The sequence below is a fragment of the Pseudorasbora parva genome, chromosome 13 (assembly GCF_024679245.1).
Source record: "Pseudorasbora parva isolate DD20220531a chromosome 13, ASM2467924v1, whole genome shotgun sequence".
Taxonomy (NCBI): Eukaryota; Metazoa; Chordata; class Actinopteri; order Cypriniformes; family Gobionidae; genus Pseudorasbora; species Pseudorasbora parva.
In genome coordinates, this window is record NC_090184.1 from 11686831 (window position 1) to 11703764 (window position 16934).

Consider the following 16934-nt stretch of genomic DNA (forward strand, 5'->3'; position numbering starts at 1 on the left):
CCTACTGTTGTTCGTTTATTCATGTTCAGCAGGAGAGAGAGAGCACCGTGTTTACATCGGCGTCAGATGGAATTTACACTGCCGGGATGCTACGATTACGTAATCATTTAAAGTACAAAAAAAACCTTTATATTGTTCTGCATGCTTAGATATGTTACGCTGTGACAGCAGTATGCTGAGCGGTTGAATGCACGCAAAATAGCATAAAATAGCATTATAAAAGCATTGTATCTAATCCAAATTCAAGTCTTCTGAAGAGACACAATGGCTTTATGATGACCAGATTTACCACAACTCGCATACTGTAGTAAACACAAACTCAAAGTGCAAACATAATTTAAAGCGGCACTCCTTAGTGAAAGAGCAAACATAATTAAAAGCCACACTCCTTATAGTAAAAACGCAAACATCATTTAAATCACCAGATCACATTAAGTTGTAGTAGTAGTATTATTTAAAGCATTTTAGATTAAATTATGGAAAATGCCTGGAAATCACCTTGCATGTGAACATTGGAAAGCATTTTGGCATAAAGGCAGGGTTGGGCCTGAGAAAAACCATATCTCCGCTGAGAGATAATTAAAAAACACAAAGAAAGTACAAACAAACAAAGCACCATGGAGAGGTCCCACTGGAACCGCTCTACTAGTGACTGGAAGAGAAGGGAGAGTGCTCTTCATAAATCTACAAATAAGGGGACGTTGCCCCAGTTTCGTCCCTCAAACCCAACATGACAGTGACAGCCGCTAAATAGACCTTATTTAATAGTAGAGAAAGATTTTCTGATATGCACTGATACGATACCAGCCCTCACCCACCACTCTTCAAACACATGTCAGGATTTTGAACCCTGCTATTCTCAGCGGTGCTAAACCCTACAGAGCCCGGGATGTCACCTATTGGGAAAAAAAACAATCCGTGCCAACAATTTTGCAATCCGTTCCCTCAGTTTGTAAACCGTGATCACGATACAGGATCACAGATTATAAATTATAAACTGTTCCCTCAGTTTAACAAACCGTACCCACGAATTTTCAATCCATGTGCTCAAGATTTTGCAAACCGTACCCTCGTTTTTTTTAAATCAGTTCCCACAAATTCATAATCCGTGTGCATGCTTTCAGAATATGTGCGCACGGGTTTGTACTGTACTCACGGATTTTTGGGCCTGCCTTCAATCTTTGCAGCACATTCAACCAGGTCACCTATTACGGCCGTTTCACACCGCAAGCGTGAGCGGCGCGTTTTTTTTTTCGGCGCCCATGTTAATCAATGAGTGCATTCACACCGGGAGCAGGAGCAGCGCGTGAGCGTCAAGCAGGAGCGTTGCGTGAGCAGCAGTGAAGCGGGTGTTTAAAGTGATTCTGACGCTCAATTTAAGTGAAAGCACACTTGTAAAGGACAAAATAAATGTGATTTCACACAAAAAGTGCCTAAAATGCACACAGGAAGCACGTGTAGTGTATTTGAACAATAACTGGAGTATGTCAGAGAAGAAAACGAAGAATAAAAAATATCTGTGGAAGATTTTAGCAATTTAAACTTGTTTTGATTATTCAGTTTGGGTGAAGGTATGGTTATGATTATAAAAAATAAAGTAAACTAGCCAGAAAATGTAACAAACTTTCGTTTAGTTTATTATTTAATATTCAGACAGGTAAAGGCTCTGGGTCTGCAGCTGCAGTCAGGGTGTAAAGCGAAAGCACACTTTTGATGGACAAAATAAATATAATATCACAAAAGTGCTCAAAATGCGGAAAAAGAAAACGAAGAATAAAAATCATCTGTAGAAGATTTACCCATTTAAACTTGTTTTAATTATTCAGTTTGGGTGAAAGTATTATAAAAAGTAAAGTAAACTACCCAGAAAATATAATAATTTATTTTAGTTTAGTATTTAATACTCAGACAGGTATAGGCTCTATCATTGTGGGAGCCGCTGCTGTGACGCTGCACCAACACTTCCAGTGTGAATACTCTCGCGCGTCTGCAGCTGCAGTCACGGTGTAGTAACGCTGAAGTGCTGCTCACACGCTGCTCACGCTTGCGGTGTGAAACAGGCGTTACTGTGCGGTGCATAGGCGATTGTAAATAAATAATCTTTATTTTACCAAATGGAGATTATAATCCCATGTTTAACACTTAAAAATTGAAGAATTTCTTCATGCTTAGCCCTAGGTCAAAGTGTAATGTTGAATTAGTCCAAATTTGTCCATCCTACAGGAATTGTGAGTTCGAGGTCGATAGAAGGAGAGAGAGCGAGCGAGAGCGAGCGAGAGCGAAAAACAGTAAACATACTGTCTTAAGTGCACCCCTTTATAATCATAAATAAAAAATAATTGATAAATAAATACATTTAAAAAATAAATACAATAAATAATAATCATTTTTGTTGTTGTTGTTGTTATTATTATAATTATTATTCGCATATTGTTGCATTTAGGCTGCATGCATTTAAGAAGAAGAAAAGAGGAACAATAAAATGAAAAATCAGTCATAATAAACAACGCCATGCAGGTTTATTAGGCAATAATAATAACGTGCTAAGATTATTACAACTGGAAATTTGTGGGTACGGTTTATTAATCCGTGGGCACGATTTGTTAAACCGAGGGAATCCATTTGTTAAACGGATTGCTTTTTTTCTCCTATAGGTGACGTCCCAGGCTCAGTAAAACCCGCCTCCGCACACAGAAAAAAAACAAAGAAACTTCCTGTGTTGAGAATAAATGCTCATATGGAAAAAAGTATCTTTCAGATCAATCGATGTGAACCAATCATTCTGTTTTACTGAACAAGAGAGAACACCATGGGTTGGAGAAACCTTCTCCTTTGGAATTAGGAAATAATTAGAGTAGAAACCCTGCTTTCAATGATGAAGAGGTTCTACTCAAACCGCCCCCTTCTCGAGAAGAGATTTCATCTTTCAGAATTTGAGCGCTCTTCTGTGTGAGAAAAGGTAACTCCACTGAAACATGGGCAGTTTCTGGCAAACTGAAGTCTGTAGCCCTTCGTTATAGTTCAAATTACCCATTCAGGAGCTGACACAAACTGCCAGGCTGTTACTTATGTAGTTATAAACAGGAGCTCCTTTCATCTGCCATGATGAATTTCAGTTGATTTCAGTTAAATGATTAGTTCACTTTTAAATTTCCAGTGTCTTTCTTTCTTCAGTCAAAAAGAAATATAAGTTTTTTGAGGAAAACATTCCAGGATTTTTCTCCACATAATGCACTTCAATGGCAACCAACCATAGAAGTTTTCATTCTGAAGTGAACTAATCCTTAAATAACAAATAATCTCTTAATTTATTTTTTGAATTTAGAAAAAGGTTTACCTTTTTACTTCCAAAGAATAAAATGCAATCACCTGATCGAAACGCTCCTCCATCAGTTCTCTGCAGTAGCGGCTCTCCACAAGCGTGCTTTTAGAGGGAACAGGTGCAGCTCCAAAACTTAGAAAGCCCTGTGGTGTGCTATATCCTAGTAGCCCCAGCAGAGCATTGGACTGCTGTGGCTGCACTGATTGAAAGCTGGTGAAGGGTGTGATGTGGCGAGGCTTAGTGCTGAAACCCATCAACTCCTTACAGTACTTATCGTGAACCATCTGCTGCTGCGTGATCTCCTCCATCTCTTCTCTCATACGCTTTCGGAATCAAAGCAAAATATGAAACAAAAGGTTAAATAAACAAGCAAACAGGTAACAAACGAACATGCAAAGGAAAAAAGATCAAGCAAATAAACAACCAAAAATTACAAAATATTTAAAAAACATTATAGAAAGAACAGAGTAAAAACAAGCAATATACAAAAACAAATGAAAGAACCAAAAAGAAAGAAAAATAAGATATTAACAAACAAACAAGAAAAAAGTTTTTTAAATAAACGATCAAACAATAAGAAAAATAACAAAAGCATAGAACAAAGAGAAGAAAAGAAACAGTAAATAAGCTTTAGAAAGGCAGTGTAATGTGAGGAAATTATGTGTCATGTTGCCTGTAGCATGTGCAGTGTCATACCTCTCCCTCCATACTGCTTATTCGCACTAGTTCATTGAGAATGAGTAGAGCTCCATGCACACGGTCATCCTTATTCATGCCTTTCTCTTTAGCCAGAGTTTCATCAAAACCCTTCTCTGCTTCCTCAAATGTTTGCTGTTAATAAGAATAAAATACAAAGAGTGTCCATATACCAATAACATTTATGCAAACATTCTAAAATAGTTAAAGGGTTAGTTCACCCAAAAAGGACATTTCTGTCACAAATTACTCACCCTCATTTCATTCAAAACCCACAATACCTTCATTCATCCTCAGAACACAAATTAAGATATTTTTGATGAAATCGAGAGCTCTTGACCCCTCCATAGACAGGAAATTAATTAACACGTTCAAGCCCCAGAAAGGTAGGAAAGACATCGATAAAATAGTCCATGTGACTCCAGTGGTTCAACCTTAATTTTACGAAGCGACAAGAATACTTTTTGTGTGCAAAAAAAAACAAAGAAAAATAACTATTCAACAATTTATTCACGTCTGTGTCCTACACTGTTGACGTAGTAAATGCAGTTGAGCGCTTCATAGTTACCTAAGAACTACGCCAGAACGTCAGCTTAGCATTGGCCTTTGGCTTGGTCAGTTGGGGACACTAAAATTATGATTTAAGTTATTCAACTGAATATACTGTACACATACAATTAATTTATTAGGTCTTATTTAATTCTATAAACTATAATACTGATCTGCCAACATTGTTGATATATGCTAAATTTAAAAAAGCTGATAACATCACTGTTTTCTCCAGAACGACAGTACCGCCGAATCAAATTTTGTTGCAATATTGTCCTGTTTAACACTGTGAAGCTGCTTTGAAACAATCGTCATTGTTAAAGAGCTAATAAATAAGGTTGGTTGGTTGGTTGATTGATTGATTGATTGATTGATTGATTGATTGATTGATTGATTGATTGATTGATTGATTGATTGAATGATTGATTGATTGATTGATTGATTGATTGATTGATTGAATGATTGATTGATTGATTGATTGATTGATTGATTGATTGATTGATTGATTGATTGATTGATTGATTGATTGATTGATTGGCCGAAGCAGTTCATGGGGGCACCACGACTCATGCGTGTGATGCTGACATAGGAGCTGGCAAATGTAAACTGTGTAGAAGACTGACACAGAAGAGAAAATATTGTTGGTAAATGGACTGCATTTATATAGCGCTTTAAACAGACCCTATGGCCATCCAAAGTGCTTTACATTTTTGCCTCACATTCACCCATTCATACACAGACGGCGATGTCAACCATGTAAGGCGGCATCCAGCTGGTCGGGAGCAGCTGGGGTTAGGTGTCTTGCTCATGGACACCTCGACACTTGGTCAGGTGGAACCAGGGATTGAACTACCAACCTTTCAGTTTGTAGACATCTACAGCCTCAGTGGCTCAGTGTTTTTTTATTCTGTGGACTTTATTCATTGTTGAATAAAGTCATTATTTTGTTTATTTTTTTGCACACAAAAAGTATTCTCGTCGCTTCATAAAGTTAAAGGGATAGTTCACCCAAAAATGAAAATGTTATGTTTATTTGCTTACCCCCAGGGCATCCAAGATGTAGGCGTGTTTGTTTCTTCAGTAGAACACAAATTAAGATTTTTAACTTCAACCGTTGCTTGTACAATGCATGTCAATGGGGTCTAATTAGACCTACATCTTGGATGCCCTGGGGGTAGGCAGATAAACATCAAATTTTCATTTTTGGGTGAACTATCCCTTTAAGGTTGAACCACTGGTTTAATCACATGGACTATACAAGTTTTAATGATGTTTTTACTTTATGGGCCTTGAAAGATCTAATTAAATTGCTGTCTATGGAGGGCTCAGAGAGCTCCCTGATATCATCAAAAATATCTTTTAATATTTAAATTTGTGTGTTCCAGAGATGAACAAAGGTCTTAAGGGTTTGAAACTAGGGATGAAGCGATTACCGGTTTCACGATAAACCACGATAAAATGTACTGACGGTTAGTAATATAGTTTAAAATTCAATTATCATTAAAACCGTCAGTGATTATCACAATTTTGAAAAATCACGATAAATCCTATACAGTCTGGTGCAGGCGCGTGCCGCACGCAACGCTATTTTCTGAATGAGGAATGACAGAGAAGGCAGTGACAGCACCGGGAGATTTTCCAGCCTTTTAAAAGGACCAAATCTGAGGTGTGGCCATGTTTTGGCTTTTACAAAAGTCCTGAGGGAAAATGAATCAAAGATGCTCTGGTCACCCTGTCTGCAGCAGCACATGCCAGAAGAAAGTCTCTGTAATAGGGGAAACACTCCAAATCTGCAAAGATTTGAGAACACAAGGCGAGTGGACTTTGACCTCAATACCAAAACTACGTCTAGGAACGTGAAGCTTGAGCCAAAGACGAAAGAACACATTCAGACAAGACTAGGGTGACATTTAAGGAATAATAATCAGGGCTCGACATCAACACGTTTGTTTGGTGTATTTTCGCTATGCGTGAACACACTCACACTAGTCACTGTTGCTAGTCACCTACTGATTATAGGCTTCACGAAAGCCATCTGTTATAATCGTGTTTCTATTGAGTTTATGCATAGTCTTAGATGCATTCAGATTAGCCGGAGTTTTGTTCAGAGCGCGTGCAGCTCTCACTCACTGAAATCTGCACTCAAAGCAGATATAGAGCCTACGCAGGAGACTCATAGGGCATAGTGGGTGAATGTTTTTGTTCTAACACCGCAGAACCATAGCTCATATGATATGACTGGCATCATAGGCGCCGATTTATGGTGGGTGCTCATGGGTGCACGCGCCCTTTAAAAAAAGACGTAAAAAAAGTAGTCAAACATTCTTTGCATTTCAGAACCTTAGGAAATGGACAGCGGCCGACACAAACACACACACCTATTTAATTGATAATAAAGCCGTTAAGTAGCGTTAAGTAGCATATCTTTCAAATAAGGACAGCACCACTTCTCACAAATACAGACAGGTTTAGAGATGAAAAGTTTAAATGAGACGTAACCGCGATCAGCGCCGTGGGAAATTAAGAATGTCACACAAGTCCACACAGTAAAATTGGTGGATAGGATATTGGAGCAGGCGACTGACAGCGAAACATAGCACCAACTTCAATGTTTAATTTTAAAGGTCCTGTTTTTCGTGTGCTTTTGAAGCCTTGATTGTGTTTACAGTGTGCAATAACATGAGTTCATGTTTTGTGAGTAAAAAAGACACTATTTTTCACACAATTTACTTATCTGTACACTGCTGTTTTCTCTGTCCTAAAAACAGCCTGATGATTTCCTTGTTCTATGAAGTCCCTCCATCAGAAATACGTAACGAGTTCTGATTGGGCCAGCGCTTCCCGTGTTGTGATTGGACAGCAGCTTAGCGCACTTTGCCCGGAAAGGTCCCGCCAAGACCACGCCCCCTTTTTTGCATGTTCTTGTGGGCGGAGGGTTAGTCAACAAACTGTTCTAGTGACTTCATTCTTGCAAGGAAGTGCAGGGGTGTAGTCCAAACCGGCCATTTGCTGTAGGCTTTGAAAGGGAACTTCTGGTAAATAAAATATCTCGCTTGGCATTGAACTTTGAGCGTTATAATTTTACAGGTATTATTTATGCTCTAACAGCAACATTTCACACTAAATAAAATTTGAAAGATGGGATCGCGAAGAACAGGACCTTTAAATGAATGTAGCCTACTGGCAGTCTGGCACACGTGGGTGCTCGGTATTTTCCGTGGGTGCTCGAGCCCCGGAGCACCTGCGGTATCGGTGCCAATGACTGGCATAAAGTTGGCTTGACGTTCGAGATTCGCAAATTTAGGGACCATCTCTAAAGTTACATACAACATTAGTATGGGCATTTGTATAAAACTGACTGTAAAGTGTTCATCTAGGAGTCGGGTATAATGTATACCTTTTGGATTTTTGATATTAAATAAAATAAACTGTCAAATCATGAAAATATGGATATGATTTATTTTACTGGGATACTGTTTGAGGTTGTACACAAAGTATGCTAGATTTAAATGTGTCATAGCTGATAGGGCACTGATGAGAATATTGCTTGAACATATTTATAGATATAATATTAGAGATTATATTTACACCAAATTATTATTTTTGCATTATGTGGTGCTATTTACAATGGCCAATATAAGGAAGGAAATCCCACAGAATAGAATCTTGCTTAAAAAAAAAGTGCATAGAGCTGCTTGATTTATTTTTTGTTTGTTGATGTTCAAATTTAAAACTTGTTGAAATGTTTTCAGTATGTGGATCTGTTCATTTTGAACACTTTATCTAATTTGAACAAAACCGTGATAATATTGATAACCGTGATAATTTGGGTCACTATAATCGTGATGTTAAATTTCCATACCTTTTCATCCCTATTTAAAACATGTGAGGGTGTGTAATTAATGACAGAATTTTCATTTTTGGGTGAACGAACACTTTAGCGGTGTTGATTCTGACCTTATACCACTGTGGTTTCTGCATCTCTTTTGTCTCTCTCTGGGTTGTGAGAATCAGACAAGCTCTGAGTGCAGATACTGCACCCTCACGAATGGCCTGTTTTGAGTCCCACACAGCATAGAAAATGTTATCAAAGAAAGGTTGCACCTGCTGGAAAAAGAATGTAGGTGCGCTAACAGCGAGCTCTCGCAAAACCAGCACCTGAAACAAAAACACAGTGCCAAGTGGGGTCAGTTCACGGAGGAGAGCAATAAGATCACACAGACTGAAGTACTGTCCACGAAGCTAAATGCAACCAATATATTTGGAGAGATTCTGATATAAAGTTTGTATCACAGCATTTCCAATACATTCATTTACAATAATTGCAGGAAAAATGCTACTATCAGTCTACTATCATTTTTGATAAGACAATTCCTAAGGGTGCTAAATTATCAACACTGCTGATTTTTTTTTTATACAATTCACAACATGCCTTCTTATGTTGGATTTGATAGTTTATCTTTTTTTTAGCAAGTAAAATGCCTTTTAAAATATTTTTAATATGAGGCACTTTTATATTTTTAGTTATATTTCAAGATGTACACAATACTGGAAGGGAGCAAAGGGAGCACTGGGTGTGTATCTGTATATACAGCTATACTACTAGCCCTGTACGAATTGCTAGAATTATTTTATGGTGTGTTTCAGACTTATCCCTTAATAAAACATGAACAAATACAGACAGTGAACTACTGTATTTATTGCAGTATTTTTATCATCTAACATGCATTTGACAGTAATATTATTTATTTTTCTTAAGCGAAAAAGAACTTCAAACGCAGCCACAAATCTAACACCGCAAACTGAAAAGGGTATTTTAGTTTTGCAATATAACAACTGTATAAAAAATAAAAAAAACATGTGCAACAGATAAATCTAGAAATATAAAAAAAAAAATATATATATATATATATATATATATATATATATATATATATATATATATATATATATATATATATATATATATATTAATCAGAAACGTATCAAACAAACAAAAATAAGCAACCATCTAGGTATAATTATTTGTATTAGAAGTGACGTATTATTATTACATAGACACGTAGCTAAATCTACTGTAGGCTATAATAATAATTAAAGATGTTATTTAATGTTAATTTAAGATGTTATTTCCAATGAGAATAATTGACAAAACGGACATTTTGGCATAATTCTTTCTGTGTGTTATAGTTTGTTCAAGAGCGAAAGAGAACTGGATTCTGATCTCATGATGCTGGCGGGTGATCCACTAATCCTAGTTGACAATGTGTATCATATGTACGTAAAATGTCATTTTGCTGAATAAATAGCACGATAAATACAATTAGTGTTGTAGATACGCATTTCATTAAAATGTGTTGATGTATAAGAGCACATTTGGAGTTAAGTGCAGGAAAGACCAGCCAAAACATGGACGTAAGAGCAGAACAAGTTTAAATATGCTTTCTAGTCTATATTTCCATCTTGAAATGCATCTGTTTTGGGTATTTTAAAATATATATTATTTGTAATAGAGCAGGCACTTTGAGTTTTTAATTAATTATGTTATAGCCATTTTTTAATGAAATATATTTATTAACGGAATGGTCATTTCACCATATTATTTACTGGCAATGCAGGCCACGTAATGAGTAACACTGGCCTAATATAGTCAATTACTTCATGTTAAACCAAACTTTTATTTTGACGGGTTGCCGTGAAGACCTTTGAGTGTCTGTTCATGACATTTTTCTCAAATAAAACGGTAAATTCTCATGAAGTGACGGTTTATACGTTCGTTTGTGTCCTCATATAGTGACACAGCAAAGACTACAAAGACAGCGAGCATCACGCGCACCCGCGCATCCACACAGAGAAGCAGAACATGCAGGAGTAATATTTAAAATAGTATGTTGAAGTTTAATACTCACAGACACTAGTATATATTCGGCTACAGTCTGGAGCCCTGGGCTTAGATAAACACGGAAGCGGCTGAACGCAGCTGCAAATATACTCGGGAGTTTGTACTACAGAAATGCTTGTATCATCACATTTTTTTAAATTTCATTAAAAATATATTGCTATACTGTTATAAAGATCTCATTGATTTACATTACAAGATATCAGAATTTTATCTTATTTTTATATATATATATATATATATATATATATATATATATATATATATATATATATATATATATATATATATATATATATATGTGTATGTAACCACACTCAATCTATTTTTATTACATTTTGACCTCTAAAATTAAATTTCTTCTTGATATGCTCCTATATCATACTATATATAAATTATGAAACTCAACAAAAAAACATTAATGCTTTTTAAATATTTTACCTAAAGGTTCAATAAACTGTTATGTCAGGGTGCACAATGTTAAGAGCTTCAAAAAGTTTGCCTACAATTCACTGTGACTATATAATATAATGCAGTTAAAGGTGCACTATGCAAATTTTCGTCCACTGGAGGGTGCCTATTCTAAATGGCTCGCGAGTACCGGGACTTTTATTATGACGGGACGGGACACAGTCGCCGGGTGCCCGCACTTCCGCTTTTTCCAGTCAGGTAAAAACATCCATTTTTATCATATCAGATACATTTAAGGGGCCAAGGGCTTAGGCCATCCGTCCGCTCTCTTCCCTGAACTGAAATGAAGTAGTGGGCTGTACTTTCCACACGATTGACATCAGGTTCAAGTACGCCAGGTTGGCTGGTGGTTTTGTTGCCCGCATACCGCCTCCCATGGCCGAGACTGGTATTACGATACTGCTAATTAAGGTTGATATCTCTGCAGCACTATAACTTGACATTTTCTTATGACATCATCGCCCTTATTTCTTCTCATTCTTTTGATGCGTGTAGGTCATTTTTGGGATATTTTTACTTCAATTTTTACACATGGCAACTTTACGTGTTTCTACGCACCGCTGCATGCCGTCTTCCTTCATTCCTGTCTGCTCCCAGCCATTCGAGAGCTCTCTTCACCTCAAACTCCACATACTCTGCAGTGAAGGTGTCTCCTGCCATGGACAGATGACCCATTGCCTTAGAGGCCATCTCCATAACCACTGAGTCACTGGAGGGAAGCAGGTTGCGTAGGTAGTTTGCAAATCGGCTGATACGGGTGGCATTTCCCCCCTCCACACCAATCAAACTCACTGTAGAGACAGTTATTACACAATAACATATCTTTAAACCAAGCAATACAGTAGTGACAAATCATTTCAAAAGAAAAATTTGTTTAATCTGGCAAAATGGAAACATATGGGTACATAAGTAAGTACATGTTCCGTTATTTTATTAAAAATAAACAAATAAAGTAGAGATTGATGGTCATTTGATTCATACTCACCTATGGCAAGGATGCCCCCTTTTTTCTCATTCACATCTGAGCTGGAAACCAACTCAAATATGTGGTGGTTCAGCTCATCATAGAACGTGGTGGCTTCGTCTTGGCTCAGCTTGAGTAAGAAGCAAAAACATAGGACGTGCTCAAATAATCAATCACAAATAAATGCATGTTAATATTTACTAAGAAAAATCAAAAACAATACATTAGTCAGAAAAGGCACTGAACAGACAACATTACAAAAGTTGGCTTTAAAGGGGGGGTGAAACACTCAGTTTCAGTCAATCTCATGTCAATCTTGAGTACCTATAGAGTAGTATTGCATCCTTCATATCTCCGAAAAGTCTTTAGTTTTATTATATTTATAAAAGAAATATATGCTGTACCGAGTCTTTCCGGAAAAAAACGAGCGCCTGGAGGCGTATCGTGTGGGCGGAGCTAAAGAATGACGATCGCGAACAAAACGGTGACATCCTCAAGCGTGGAGAAACCCATGGCTATCTCAGCTAATACAGATAATGATCCAGAATCAAATCTGAGGCAGAAATAAATTGAACAGGAGAAACAGCAACATCAGGACGTCCGTCTCTGTGGTATGTACTGTATTTAGTGGCCTGTCAACATTTGTGTATCTTTACTCGCAGTTTATGAGGACATGATTCGGTTTATGGACTATTGTATGCGGCGACTAGACCTTAGCAGTAGCAAGCAAAATGGTTTTGCACGTCAGACTAGTGTAACGTTATACAGAGAACAGCAATGGAGTAACCGTTAGCGCATTTGAATGACGAAGCACGCGATCGTGTCCTTTACTGATGTTTACTCATGCGACGGTAGCCAATAGCAGAGACATTTGAAGCAGTTTTACTCACCGGCTGCTTCTAAAGCAGGCCGAACCTTTATCGCTGGGACCGCTCCGTCAAAAACACACTTCTTTGGTATGATTTGGTGAAGTCCTGTGACAGCAGTGGTGTGGAAATCCACTTTGAGACGTGACTGAAGCAATGTTGTGAAGCTTCCCGTCATTTCTGCGTTCAAATCGGTTCAAATGCAGCGATGCCTTCCCGGAATGCTGTGCTAAAGCGTCGAAGTCGCTCGACGTCACCCATAGGAATAAAGTGGAGCGCGGCGCGGACTATAACCGACATAAGTGTTCACGGACGACTGGATCTGCACCTGAGAGAGTGTTTATGGGCGTGCATTTCCTCTCTCGCTCTAGTCACGCTCGCGCACCCTACCGGGAGAAGAGCCCATACGGCCCATACAAGGACCTTCCGTTCTATTAACGTCAAGTCGACCCATACTGGAAAAAAACTCTTCGAAACTTGTGAGAAACCGGAAGGAGTATTTTTGACACAGAAATACTCTATCAAACGTCCAACATTAGTTTTTGAAACTTTGTCTATGTTTAGGATGGGAATCCAAGTCTTTAACAGTGTAAAAAGCTCAGTATGCATGAAACAGCATTTCACCCCAACCTTTAAAGGTCACTTACTATTAGGGCAGGGCGATATGGAGCAAAAAATATATCTCAATATACGATATATATCTCAATATCTTTACAGGAAAAATAACCCCCTAAAAACTACAGCAAAAACAAATATGCCAAATACCACAAATTATTTTCTTTTCTTTTTTGTGCAAAGAGGTAGTCAGTTTGTGTAGGAACAAAGTGCTTTTGTGACATTTAAAAAAAAAAAAAAACTCCCTGATTACATAAATAATAATAATTTAACTAAAAAGAAAATAAATAATATTGCCTTCTTTTCATTTATTTCATGCTTTCAAAAGATGAATCAAAGACTCCCTTTTTTACACTTAAAGTAAACAGTAAGCATTTTGCAGAAAGATGGGGGCATGACTGAGATATAAATAAACTGATTTTGTCATAACACCACTTCCTGTTAAATTTGTATCAAAATTCAAACAGTGATGTTTGTCATGAGTTTGACAAAATTCAAACTCATCATGCGGATCATGTAGGCTACATGAGCTGAATTTCACTTCTTTTCCAGTTACAGAATGAAATATGAATGTCAGAAGGTAGGATATATGATAATATGACACAGCACAACTTACAGAAGAGCACCGCATGTCTCAGGACACCCGGGATGTCGCGTTTTTCCCTCTTGGTTAAAACATGAATAGACCTATTCATCATATTCCCGTGATAAAGCTGACAAAATAATAATAATGATATTGCAATACTTTTTAAATGTTTTCAAATGATATGCGATCATTTTGACATTTTAACCTGACTGTGGGTGAAACTTGCGATTTGAACTATGATGAACATTAAAGGGGGGGTGAAATGCTGTTTCATGCATACTGAGCTTTTTTCACCTTTAAAGACTTGGATTCCCATCCTAAACATAGACAAAGTTTCAAAAACTAATGTTGGACGTTTGATGGAGTATTTCTGTGTTAAAAATACTCCTTCCGGTTTCTCACAAGTTTCGGCGAGTTTTTTTCGAGTATGGGTCTATTTGACGTTAAATAGAGCGGAAGGTCCTTGTATGGGCCGTATGGGCTCTTCTCCCGGAAGGGTGCGCGCGCGCGTGGCTAGAGGGAGAGAGAGGAAATGCACGCTGTAAACACTCTCTCGGGTGCAGATCCAGTCGTTGTTATAGTCCGCGCCGCGCTCCACTTTATTCCTATGGGTGACGTCGAGCGACTTCAGCGCTTCAGCACAGCATTCCGGGAAGGCAGCGCTGCATTTGAACCGATTTGAACGCAGAAATGACGGGAAGCTTCAAGGCATCGCTTCAGTCGCGTCTCAAAGTGGATTTCCACGGTCACTGCTGTCACAGGACTTCACCAAATCATACCAAAGAAGTGTGTTTTTGACAGAGCGGTCCTGCTTTGGAAGATGCCGGTGAGTAAATCAACTTCAAATGTCTCTGCTATTGGCTACCGTCGCATGAGTAAACATCAGTAAACGATACGATCGCGTGCTTCGTCATTCAAATGCGCTAACGTTACACTATTCTGACTCTGACGTGCAAAACCGTTTTGCTTGCTACCTCTAAGGTCTAGTCACATACAATAGTCCATAAACCGAATCATGTCCTCATAAACTGCACACAAAGGCCCCTAAATACAGTCCATACCACAGAGACGGACATCCTGCTGTTGCCGTTTCTCCTGTTCAATTTATTTCAGCCTCAGATTTGATTGTGGATCATTATCTGTATTAGCTGAGATAGATGGGTTTCTCCACGCTTGAGGACGTCATCGCTTTGCGCTCTTGTCATTCTTTAGCTCCGCCCACTCGATACGCCTCCAGGCGCTCGGTTTTTTCCGGAAAGACTCGGTACAGCCCATATTTCTTTTATAAATATGATAAAACTAAAGACTTTTCGGAGATATGAAGGATGCAATACTACTCTATAGGTACTCAAGATTGACATGAGATTGACTGAAACTGAGTGTTTCACCCCCCCTTTAATATTTCTTTATGAATTTTAGCAAGCAGTTGTGTTAGAAGGAAAACATGGTCTCTAAACTGAGTCCTGAACAACGTGCGCGCTTGTCAACATGATAACTAATCCTCACCTGGTTGTGGAAGCAGCCGTGTTCAATGAGACAACACGCAAGGGGAGGGGGAACAAAAGCAAGAGGCGGGAGGCGCGCGAGCGGGGGCGAGCACAGCACAGGGAAGGCAAACAAGCAAAGTGGCGGAATCAGAATTAAATATAAACAATATATCGATATATACGATATGTCCAAATCCATATCGAGTTGAAAAAATATCTCGATATATTTTAAATATCGAGATATCGCCCACCCCTACTTACTATATTGTTTGTTCTATTTAAATATCAGGGGTTCAGTGTTTTTTTTCTCGGCTTGGTTGTGTTTATAGGGCGCAGTATAATATGTCTTAAAACTTCTTTTTTTAAAAGCCATATTTATATTATATTTTACCTTTATCCCACACCGCTGTCTCCACTGTCTTTTGAACGTTTTGCTTTCGGCTTCTATGAAGCCCATCCCTCCGAAAAACGCAATGGTCTTAGATTGGTTAGATGGCCAAATGTAGTTTCATGTATTTTTAATGGCTGAAGTGCCAAGTACAGGTTGTCCGGAAACGCCACGCCCCTTACCATTACGGGCAGAAGTCTCATCTGGGGCAGTGTTTATGTTAATAGCAAGGGTTTATGATGTCACCAACCCAGGAAGAAGCTTGTTGTAGTCCAAACCGTCCGTTTTTGTAGGCAATAAACTGCCATAACTTTAAAAGACAATATCTCCATTTGCATTGAACTTTCAGCACTATAACTTTGCATACTGTTTATGCTCAAGCAGCAACATTACACACTAACTCAAGTTAAAAAAGTGAAATTGCATGCAACCACCCCTTTAAGCCTTTCCTGTCTACAGTACACAGAAAAAGTAGCACAGCGTTTGTTGTTGTTTTTTTAAGTTAGTAATGTTATGTAAATTATAGTCACTGATGAAGAATATTCATTATTTAAGAGTGTGTTTGCATTCATACAGGAGCTAATATGTGTCTCTGCCATGCAGGACACTTCTGTGCTGTGTTTAACAGTCTTACCATGTGTGGAAAACTACTGAGAGGTATTGTTTTTACAATGGGGGTATAAGAGATTGTGACTTCTGTTATGTCTTCAGTTCACACTCGATGCAGTCACTGACCTTTATACCTTTATAATTATAATTGGCTAATGTTTATCTCTTATTCAGTGAAGCGACCGAGTTAATTATTTTGCCATTACAGTAATCAGTAGTTTGAAGTAAAGTCAGTTGTCAAAAGAGTCCAGTAGTTGCACTCTTTCCAGATGTTTTTGAATGCAAGAAATTAAATCTCAGGATTCAATTAAATATGATTCTTGGGGTCATGGTTTTGATTTAAAATGATTCTCAATTTTGAATCAAATTTTGATTCAATACATGTATAGATTTGGTTCCTTGTTTTTGAATTTTATTTTATTGTCCCTGAAGCCTTTGTTATGAGAAAACCTGGACCCTATTGATTTAAAATAAATACAACT

At 37.9% G+C, this 16934-nt stretch overlaps 1 protein-coding gene across 4 annotated transcripts in view; it reads right to left on the reverse strand.

Moving 5' to 3' along the window:
• The window catches only part of mtor (mechanistic target of rapamycin kinase), a 301563-nt gene that overhangs the window by 268355 nt on the left and 16274 nt on the right, over positions 1-16934 (reverse strand). For all 4 annotated transcript variants that reach the window (XM_067413178.1, XM_067413177.1, XM_067413180.1 and 1 more), the window contains exons 3-7: positions 11923-12031; positions 11496-11728; positions 8525-8725; positions 4019-4153; positions 3370-3645 (exon numbers count right to left, since the gene is read on the reverse strand). In XM_067413178.1, coding sequence (XP_067269279.1) covers positions 3370-3645; positions 4019-4153; positions 8525-8725; positions 11496-11728; positions 11923-12031 — 954 coding nt within the window. The remainder of the gene's footprint in view (positions 1-3369; positions 3646-4018; positions 4154-8524; positions 8726-11495; positions 11729-11922; positions 12032-16934) is intronic.